This window comes from Elaeis guineensis, chromosome 6, assembly GCF_000442705.2.
Source record: "Elaeis guineensis isolate ETL-2024a chromosome 6, EG11, whole genome shotgun sequence".
Classification (NCBI taxonomy): Eukaryota; Viridiplantae; Streptophyta; class Magnoliopsida; order Arecales; family Arecaceae; genus Elaeis; species Elaeis guineensis.
The window spans coordinates 8,980,454-8,990,843 of NC_025998.2; the positions used below are offsets into that span (position 1 = coordinate 8,980,454).

Consider the following 10,390-nt stretch of genomic DNA (forward strand, 5'->3'; position numbering starts at 1 on the left):
TTTTATTTTATTTTTCTGATAAATCAATGTAAGATATGTGCGGACATAAAGTGGAAAGGCATATGGACGATTCATGCATCTTAAAGTGGCCACCAAGGCTTGATTTCCTCATCCAAGCTTGGATGCTAGTCCAAGGTACCAGGGTAATCATATATATATATATATATATATATATATATATATATATATATATATATATATATATATATATATCTTAAAATGAAGGTTTTGTCTCATAGAGTCTCTGTTTGACATATATCAAAATAAAAGAAATCTTTATTTGACATGTGTTGGAGTGGAGAGACCATTAGCATCCAAAATGTTCACATTATGCTGACTACTGTAAAGATGGAAGCAGAAAAAGATAATCTTTTTTTGATATGAACATAATATGTAAAATTATTTAAAATAATATATTTTTATATATAAATTTATGAGATATTTTAAATATATATATAAAAAAAAATAAATAAATAAATTAAATATTATTTTAAGAAAACATCACATGTATGATATGGAGTCCTAAACTAATCGTTTCACATTTCTGGTCTTCTGAAAGGGTCTCTAATGATCTCAACTTCTAGCATACACAAAAAGACATGGCTCAATCATTTCATCACCATCAGGCCAATATCCCAAAGGCTTATCATCATTTTCAATAGTGTCCGTGTTTTAGAAACTCTCCTCACATCCATGTTCAATTATATCGTTATGAACTATTGCGGCACATTTTATCAAAAAAAAAAAAAACTATTGTGGCACCAAATCATGACTAAACCGAAAGACCAAAACAAATCTCTCTCTCTCTCACACAAGTGCCTGCCTATAATGCAAAAATATATGCCATGCCTATGATTGTTTGAGATGAAGACAAAAATATAGGAGACGACAAACAGAAAACATTCCCGGGAGTAGAAGTCAATAGCAATAAAATTGCCTGAAGTTCATTTCTTCTAACAGGTTCTTAATGCGCCTTAAAGCTCAGATGCCAAAAATCTGAATATTTTGTCCCTTCAGATTTCCAGCAAAGTTCAAACCACGGCAGGATATTCATTATAGCTGGCATCGCAGGCATTATAGAGATCCTATTTTTAACTAGAGTTATAAAATGAGAACTAATAGCAAACCTGTCCAGGTACCATAACAATATCAGGCCAATCAAAATCATAGTTTATCTGATACAGGACGTGCCGAATCATACTAGCAGCTAATCGATATAGTTCGGATGCTTCATTCGAAATGCTGATGAAAACAGAGCGAAGAAGGAAAAAAAAAAGGCAATAGATCCCATTTCATGTTTTATGATTTTTAACAGAAGGGTATTATTGAGCATGGACCATAACAACATGACATCAAAATCAAGGCCTTCATTTCCATGCAGAATACGTTTGAGCTATTAAACTTTTATTTGAACTAGCATGTCATGGACATTCTCACAAAACGTTTCATGCACACATTCCAAACATCAACAGAAAATACCAAACTGAACAATTGATCACTCCACAAAAGATTTCCCCCATTCGCTGAAAGCATCATTGCATCCCATAATCCCTCTGGTAATTTCATTGTTCTCAGGTCAGCAACATGTAACTGGCTTGAAATAGATCAGATGTCAACACTGAAGCAAAAGCAATAAAACTTACATTTTGGATAGGGTGAATCAGCATGCACCGTCTATCTGATAGTCATAGTATGCATGATGAACAAAATCAACGTACTTAGATTCATTTGGATTTTCTGCTGACTGTTGGATGGCTCCTGCAATCAACCCCCACCTGTAACTCCATTCCAATTCTGTTTACTGAATTCCACATACATCTCTTCTATCATGGGTTTCCATAGACGAACCCGTGCATTTATAAACCAATTCGATACCTGAGATTGTGATAAAGATCATAACAGGTTAAAAGCTATGCTAACTTACAAAACCAACACACAAGTTGGGTTATTATAGTGCAGTTCTTATTTGCCAACGACAAATGCATTGATTTCTACAGTAATATGAAACAGAGCTTGTCCTTTAATATAAGATGGTTTTGATGAGGGAGACAAAATCTGCAGCTATCCAGACCAAAATATGAGACACAAATAAAAGAATGGACCTCATGCAGGAAAGGATTGTCCCCAGATAATAAATTCAGAATCTTTCTACCTGGCTCCTTGTTAATCCACTTTTTAATGCGAGCGAATGTTTCTCATCGTCCTTTGGGTACCTGAGAGATGTTCAAAGCACATCCAGAATCAAATTTCATTTTCACTTATCAAGGCCACTGTCACAATAATTATTGCTATTTTACAAGCATCCCAGAAGTCGGCAACTCACGGGTGAAGAAAATTCTGAAACATCCACGCTCGTAAAACCGAGACAGATTGTTCAGGCAAGCCCCTCTGGGGTCTCCAAGATTGCTGATCTTTCTTCATCTTCTGCAATGTCCATTGTTTCTGGATTAAGGAAGATTCCAAGGTTTTCTCCAGTTCTTTGGTGCATTTGCTGCTTAGTCGTTGACCAGTCAAAAGAATCCTGCTGGTAATTCTCTCCCTCAGGTTTTTATAAATCACAGAGATTGTATGAAGGGCAAAGCGGGCATGCAGCTGCGGAGTTACTGACTCGGTAGCTTTATTAAATGCAGACATCACATTCTGGATCTGGTCTAAGCACTGATTGTATCTACAGTCAATCTGAATTTCATAAGGAGAGGACTGTTATTATTACTAACAAAGAGGTTAATGAGTGTAATGGAAGACATCTGTCATAAAATAATATGAATGAAGAACTATGCAAATGAAATATATTCCTAATAAATACTTCACTAGATTGTTGACCTTCTCAATTTACTTCTGAGAACTTATAAAGCATTATCCTTTGTGTTGGACCCAGGCATTGCCAAAGCTGAGATGATCCATTGTCTAATTAACAACTGAAGAATGCCCTGAACTTTCAAACCAAGCAGCTGAAACATTCTCTTTGAAGTGGACATGCATTTGTAGAGCATATGACTCCATTCTATGCGTGTGAAACCATGCATTATGATGATATAGGAGAATAAACAGGACCAGGACATAGAGAGACAAGATACCATGATTACTGAAAAACAAAAATCCTTGTGTTTGGATGCATTAAAAAATTAATTTTTTTGCTAAAGTCTATCAATGATCCACGCATTTGGACTTGGATCTTGAATATGACTTGCGTGGGTTCATGGTTCATACATGGCAGCTTGAACCAATGTTGGATTTTCTAGCCAAATAGAGGCAACTCTAGCCATGGGTCACCAGAAAAGGTTCTTGGAAGATAATGAACCGGGTTGCTTGGTGAGGCTTGGAGCCTCAGATGCATGCTCTGGAGGGAGAGATTGAACAGGATTCTAACGAAGGCTTATGGGGCTTCATGATCTCAAATTTTCAGCTAGATCCAATTTGGATCTTCATTCAGCATCATTTAGATTCTGATTCAGTGTACCTGAAGCTATAGCATGTTCATTAACATTATCTGGTTGAACAGCTCCACAGCCTATCTCATTCTATTCATGAAATTTCTTCTATTAAAGATCTTTTTTTTTTCAGCCAAAATTGTCGCAGGTTGCTCATTAACAAAAGAGTGTAATTTACTAAGTTTCGAACACAAAAATTGAGAAGCATAGTTCCCATGTTGCACCTAATCCTTTTATTCTCTTCTCTCTCTCTCTCTCTCTTGTTTCTCACAAATAGAGTAACATCTGCTGATGTTTATCTCATTTTGTGGAGATGTACACTGTACTCTGGTTCATGAGGTCGAGTAGCATATGCCAGCAATGCCATTACCATCAAAGCACCGAAACTGAGAACCGTCTGTAGATTTTATTTCGATGACCAGGTCAAGGTTGTGTTCGGAATGGAAGTCCAAAACAAGGTGAACTATAACCAATCTGAATCATCAAAGGCATTCTTCAAAAAAATAATCAAAGAGCATCAGACAAGAGAGTAACAGATTCCCTGGTGCTAGTTACCTGGTTTCTCCCAACACCATGACAATGTGATTAGTTCTATTATATGTATTTATATGTCAAGTACCCAACTTCCATTCATGCAACTTCCATGAATTTAATTTGCTGCCTTTCTCCAATCCCACTTTGAAGAGGTCTCAAGTCTAAACTGTTTTACATCCTTTGACAAGGGACAATGCACTGAGAGAGGTTAACCGCCTCTTCAGCGTAGTACCACCATAGAGATGCACATGCAATAGGTGCAACCTAGAAGATATGCTAATCATATGCATTGTAGATATTTTAATCCTAAAGCTAAGCGACATAACTTCCCAAAAGAAAAAAAGAAAAGGAGGCCTTCAACAGATTGATGAAACAGAATGTGTACAACAACACATCCATGACACTACCTTAAGGGAGCTACACCTTATCATCAATGGGCAATAGTAAAAGGGAGTAAATATTGCAGGTAACTTTTATCAGAACCAGAATCAGACCAATTAAAGCAAAGAAAATGAATATTCTATCGGCCGCAAACAACAACCCACAAAGCAATATCATGAAAACAACATTGGATCTTAATTATTTTCTTTCTGAGCAATACCCAGGATTCAAAACCTGAACCTCCTGAAGGGCAAGCCGTCAAGGTTAAGGTGCCAACCAACTGTGCTAACAACCATTAGCTCATTTGATCTTGATCATTAAAATGTCAAACCATCTAATATAGCATTACCAATAAAAGAAGGTGCATACCATTTGAAGCATCACTAACAGCTGAGACTTCTCTTTTTCAGTTTCCAGCCTTTGCTGTCGGTCCATATGGCCCCGAGATTTGGTTCCACCAGAAGAAAGTGGGAACTTATCACAGCCCACACTTATAATTCCTCTTTCATTGGAACAGCTAGAAGAGAAGGACATCCTTGCCTCACCCTTAATCCCACTAAGCAAGTCATCCAGCTTTGCATAGCTTGCAATTTCAGTGAGTAATTGTTGACCTACGCGGAGATATCTTGATCCTAAAAGAGCACAAGGAAAATAGAAGGGAGAAGAATTATGGTACAGAGATAGCTCCTCGCCAGCAGTAAAGGTTTGTGCAACTCCCAATGCCATTCTCACCCTGACATTTTGTGAAGAACTGAAAACACGAAAGGAATCCCGCAATTCACTAGCAACTGGGTTTTCACCATCCTTTGATATAACTTGAGTTAACTTGGAGCAGCTTAGTTTTGAGCACTGATCTGGAACATTAAGCATGTTCATCATAGATGTCTGGTAGGAGCCAAGTGTGAGGGACAGCTCATTATTAGGCACACAAGAACTTGGTAAATGATCAGATGTGATGATATATAAATTGGAATCCCAGCCAGGTTCTGAGCATCCTTGGACATGGTAAGATGGGGGAACAATGCTTGTTCTACTGGAAGGAACTCGATGATCTTGAGTTTCATCACAATTCCAACCATAACCAAGTTTGCCATTCATACTGTCATCAATTTTTGATCTAGAAAAACTTGCAACATCCTGTGGACCAAAAGTATCGCAACAGTCGCTGGATGATAAGGATCTGATCTCATCCAGTGGCAATGCTGATGAAACACCTGAACAGGTAAGATCTTCCTGCAAACTATGGGAGCCAGACAAAAGGTAAGCAAGTGAAGTAGCAGACACAGAAGCTCCAGTCCACCAGCCAGTTTTCCCAATAGAATCCTCGAAAGAAGCATTCCCTCTTAATGCATGATCGGAGATATCACCATGGTTTGTTATATAAGGATCGTTCGTCACCTCTTCTGGCAATGTTGGGTGCACAATATTCCCACATATCATCTGCTCATGGCTGTCATAATCTTTCATACCTGACTGTATGAATGGGCCTGAAAATATATCAGATGTCACTGCATCGATGTCCATCTGATTATGATCTGTTGTTTGTTGTGAGGCATTAAAAACATCATTCTCCATTGCAACGGGATGCTGGAAAACTGCAGACTACTTCAGAGGAACTGTTAATAGAACAGTGCTGTGGACCAACTGAACTATACTTGTTTCAGAGTCTCTTATCTTTCATTAAGTCCTCATATCAGTGGCACTGAGATTACATCATACTATTGACAAATCATAACATATAGGAAGGAAAATTCAAGATCAAGGTAATCCTCACCTCTATTCTTGATAAATAACTGCCTATTCTCTCAATGATGACCAATTGCCAAGCAAGATAAAGAGATTCAACTACAGATCAGACAGCACTTTCAGCTAGCGAGGTTTAAAATGTGCCGCAGTCATGATGCTTCTGATATCTTCCAATGTATATTTTCCTCTTAGAATCAGAATGAGCAGTAAAGGTGTTCCAAGTCACGAATTCTCACACTTACTAGGTCTACACCTGCAGAACCAGAAGCATATGGACACACCACTAACAAACAACCAAATGGATGATTCTTATAGTCATGTTCTACATATCCATTGTCATGTGATATTCACCTGAAACAATATCAGCTAATTGAGAACATAATATCAAAAGCTGCAATATCTAAGGAGAAAAAATGTTAATTACAACATCGAAAAGATGAGCCCCCAAATCATCACCTGCAAACCTATTCATGCTCAACAGGCAAAGAAAGATACCAGAAATGATAGGGAAACAATAACATCTGAGATATTTAGAGACATGTACAAATGTATATACTAAATATATTTCCAGACATGAGCATTAAATAGTAGAAAGATGCACAACCTTCACATATTAATAGTTCTTAAAGAAAAGAAAAAAATAAGCATGAAGATAAATTCATAAAAATATGCCAAGATTACAGAAGTAAATAGTTACGTTCTTAGGGTGATGTAAGGTAGCATATTGCCTCAGAGATCTTTTTCAAACTTCCAGCTTACGAGAAGATGAATACAAGAGAGAGTGACCGATATGAACCTATAAAAAGAAACAAAAAACATAATTTCCAGTTCCATAGGAACAAAGTATCAGCGGGTGTAGGCAATATGCTTGCTACGTAACTAAAGATCAATGCACAGTAGAAGATATCATAAGGCAAATAATTAGTTTCTTTCTTCATGAAAAAGAGTTCCAAATGACATATGTATTAATTGAAGAAAATAAAAGCGAGCAGTAAAGAAGTAAAGCTCAGAGAACAACCAACCTCCCTTGGATGCATGACAGCACATAGACCATCCATGGCCATGGCCAAATGACAAATCGCAGGTAACATCTTCCTCAAATCCCGAAATATAACCAAATAATGGAGACTAAACTAGGTTGATGCTTCCCTCCCTTTTCCTATTATACAAACCAAAAAAACCTTCTCTTTTACCAAGGAAAGTGATTCATTTCCGCATCAAAAGCATACAAGATTGAATCATTAACCAAACGAAAGCAAGTGGAAAACAGTTGAGCACCAATTTTATCAGACACACATCATCATCACAACTATTTAAATCAAGACTCAAAAAGAGCACTGCATTTTCTTAAACAAAGAAAAGCATTCACAAAACCGGGATATTAAACACCACACAAACAGAAAGAATGGGGTCCAGAGCTGAAGAAAAACCATGCATTCTCCCTACCGCACAAGCATAAAGCCAGAGGATACTGTCTGGAACATCAAATGACATATTCCTTTTGATTTGATCAAAGAAGCGGGATTTTCTTCGGAGTAAAACACCCAGAAGACAAGCATGAGATTGACAGCATGCAAAGCGATCCATCATTTTAACTCCCTATGATCAATCAAACCAAAAGGTTATTCCTAGCTTCATTAAAGCAAAAGCCAAAAGATAATATAAACAAAAGGTGTTAGTTGCCCTAATGCCAAAGCAAAGTATTCAAGAGTCATTAAAGGTTTGATGGGTTCTCATCATTCCTATGATTGATCATGCATGGGTTCAAAACTGAACAGGAAACAAATCATTCTCTCTTTTCCTTTTTCCCACATGGTAACAGAACGACAAGGCTGACATTTAAAAGAAGCCCCCAGCTGGCCACCCCCCCCTTGCAATTTTACCATCAAGAAACCTCAGGAAACCATATGATACCACCAAGTGAGCCATGGGCCCTCTCTCTGCCCCCCTTCCACCCCAGCCCACAAAATCCAACCCAGAAAAAAAAAAAATAGGATTTTTTTTTAGGCTTCCTTTTGGAGGACAGGAAATATGAAAACAAAGTAGACCATTGAACAGGAAAAGAGAAGGCTTTTAAGGAAATGGCCAAGAGACTTCTAGCAGAGGAGAGAGAGGTGCATGGCCCATCAATCAAAAGCATGCATCTGAAAAAAGGAAAGAAAAGAGGACCTACTCATGGTTGACAAAAAAAAAAGCACAGGCTGGAGGGGGAGAAGCAATACCTTTGGTGCAGGCTTTTGTGTGGGGGGCCCTCCTCCCCATCCTCTCCCCTGGTCATTTCTGGCATTCCCACCTCCATCCCTTCTCTCAGCAATGATCATCTCCGCCAAAGTCATTAGGATTCTCTGTTCTTGTGCAGCTGCTCTCAGCTACAGCTCCGAGGAAGGGTACCTCCACTAATTTTTTTCCATTAAAGCCAGCGCCTGGGACAGAAACAGAAGGATGGAGAGGAGAGAGGATTCAGTGACACCTTCTGCTGCAGTTCCAAAGATTGCTTCAGTAGGAAGGGAGGAGAGGACAGGGTGATGTCAACAAAATCTATTGGGAAGATCTCTTTACTCAGTCATGGTCAGAGTGTTTTAGGATTCAGAGTAGTTAGGATGTTTTTAGTGAGTTATTATTAGATGTTAATCCATTTATTGAAAAAGTTGGCACGATGGCGGTATGGCGGGATAGCGTAGGTGTGCAAGAACTGTGGGGGCGCTGCATTGAAGGCAACATGTGAAGATTAAGTGGGCAGAGGGGAAGTTTTTCCTGGGAAAGGGAGATAAAGGCGTGCTACTCTTTATGGCTTCACCTGAGGGTATGGAGGCATGCGTTTGTATGCTAGCACACGAAATGCACCTCCCAGAAGGGGATGCCTGCCCATTGCAATTTCCGTTGTCAGCTGCAAGCACTGGGCCTTCCCACCTCATCAAATCAAGGAATAACTCGGTTTATAGAGCCATGATAAATGTTGCAGATGGAGTGGCTCCGAGGTTTAAAACGGCCATCGTCAGAGTTTCAAAAGCCTTTGATTAGATTATATAATGGTCACCAGCTCCAAAGGTAAATGTTGCTTGGGTTAACTCCACGTCTACGTACGCGAGGTATTATCTATTTTAATTCTGATCATTGAATTCCAGTGAATCTGATCATTTAGAATATCATAAATTTTTTCGATAGTAAAAAAAAAAAAATTTCAATCCATATAAATCATAATCCTTTTGACTCACAAGAGATGTGGAACTAAAAATACAATCCCCGCAACAGTAAAATTATGTTATATATATTAACGAAAATACTAAAATAATTATTTTTTATTATAACTGCCATATGAGAATAATGCCCATTATTACATCCTTCAGCCAATAAAATAATATATTTTTAACTCAAATTTTATGGCATCTGAGGAAAAAAACTGTTCCGAGAGTCAATTTTTTTTATAATTTGGTGAACTAGGCTGGTGTTGATTTTTCCTTCTATTGTTGACTGTTATTTTTCACTATGCACAAACCTTATGGAAATTTTTTACTTTAAATCCAATAAAAACCCCAATATTATAGTAATTTTTAGACAAATAATGGCCACTTTAAACTGTTATTACAATCATTAACTTTCTTGGTGAGGATTCATTATAACGGGAATAATGGCCATATTGAAGCCCTTAGTTATATTTACATAATACAGTTTAAAAACATAAATAATACTTATCATTTAATTGTTATGCCACTGAAAAATTTGTTATTTTTTATTTTAACTGTTCATTTATTTAAAAAACTTTTTATGTCCATTGTCGAATTTACCAATCAGAATTGCAAAACGAAATTGTAAACCACCGTATGTGGTCCATACATTCTAAAATATTTACAATAAAAAGATACAAGTTTTGCATATCACTTATCTATATATAAATAAAAAGTCTCCAGGATATTTTTTTATATATTTATTTATAAATGTTTTGGATTTCTATTGGCAGTTTTCACCATTGAATTTAACAGTAATGTTACACCCTCTATATCTAACCGCGTCCATGCATCAAACAATAAGCTTAAAGCATAGACTTTTCCTCCATTCACGTCCAACCTGACTTAACACTGAATACAACTCAAATTATCGGCTGTTAGGTTTACACTTTGAATTGCTTGCTATCAATGAACGATCTCTTTTTGTAATTTTTTTTAAAAAAAAAAGAACGGTCTCGAGAACTAATTGATATAGCTTTTTTTGTAAAAACAAATCTAGCAAGTAAATTATTTTTTTCTGTCACACCATTATAGCTATGCTATGAGAATTATAGTGAATAAGAAACAACCACC

The 10,390-nt window shown here is 37.2% G+C and overlaps 1 protein-coding gene across 8 annotated transcripts; it reads right to left on the reverse strand.

The window, feature by feature from the left end:
- Nucleotides 1-1,311: 1,311 nt before the first annotated feature.
- LOC105047310 (homeobox protein ATH1) lies at nt 1,312-9,151 on the reverse strand. 8 transcript variants are annotated; one of them, XR_002164910.3, is made up of 6 exons: nt 7,115-7,893; nt 4,716-6,443; nt 2,324-2,679; nt 2,153-2,213; nt 1,644-1,875; nt 1,312-1,553 (listed from the first exon to the last, which is right to left on the reverse strand). XR_002164910.3 is itself a non-coding variant. In XM_073259061.1 (6 exons), exons 3-6 carry the CDS (start codon nt 5,919-5,921, stop codon nt 1,765-1,767), a joined length of 1,734 nt encoding a protein of 577 aa, XP_073115162.1. In that variant the 5' UTR covers nt 5,922-6,443; nt 7,115-7,251; nt 8,315-9,151; the 3' UTR covers nt 1,312-1,764. The 8 variants fall into 8 exon arrangements, 7 of the variants coding, with proteins under 7 accessions (XP_073115162.1, XP_073115165.1, XP_073115160.1 ...); XM_073259061.1 differs by adding an exon at nt 8,315-9,151 and having other exon boundaries at nt 1,312-1,875; nt 7,115-7,251; XM_073259064.1 differs by having other exon boundaries at nt 1,312-1,618; nt 1,719-1,875; nt 7,115-7,894.
- Nucleotides 9,152-10,390: the final 1,239 nt, after the last annotated feature.

What these genes read in the sequence shown, in the direction of transcription:
- LOC105047310 (XM_073259061.1), bottom strand. Translation starts at nt 5,921, where the DNA reads ATGGAGAATGATGTTTTTAATGCCTCACAACAAACAACAGATCATAAT. An exon ending in TGTTAGTGATGCTTCAAATG is followed by an intron (nt 2,680 to 4,715) that starts GTATGCACCTTC and finishes TATGAAATTCAG; the next exon opens with ATTGACTGTAGATACAATCA. An exon ending in GTGGATTAACAAGGAGCCAG is followed by an intron (nt 1,876 to 2,152) that starts GTAGAAAGATTC and finishes TCACAATCTCAG; the next exon opens with GTATCGAATTGGTTTATAAA.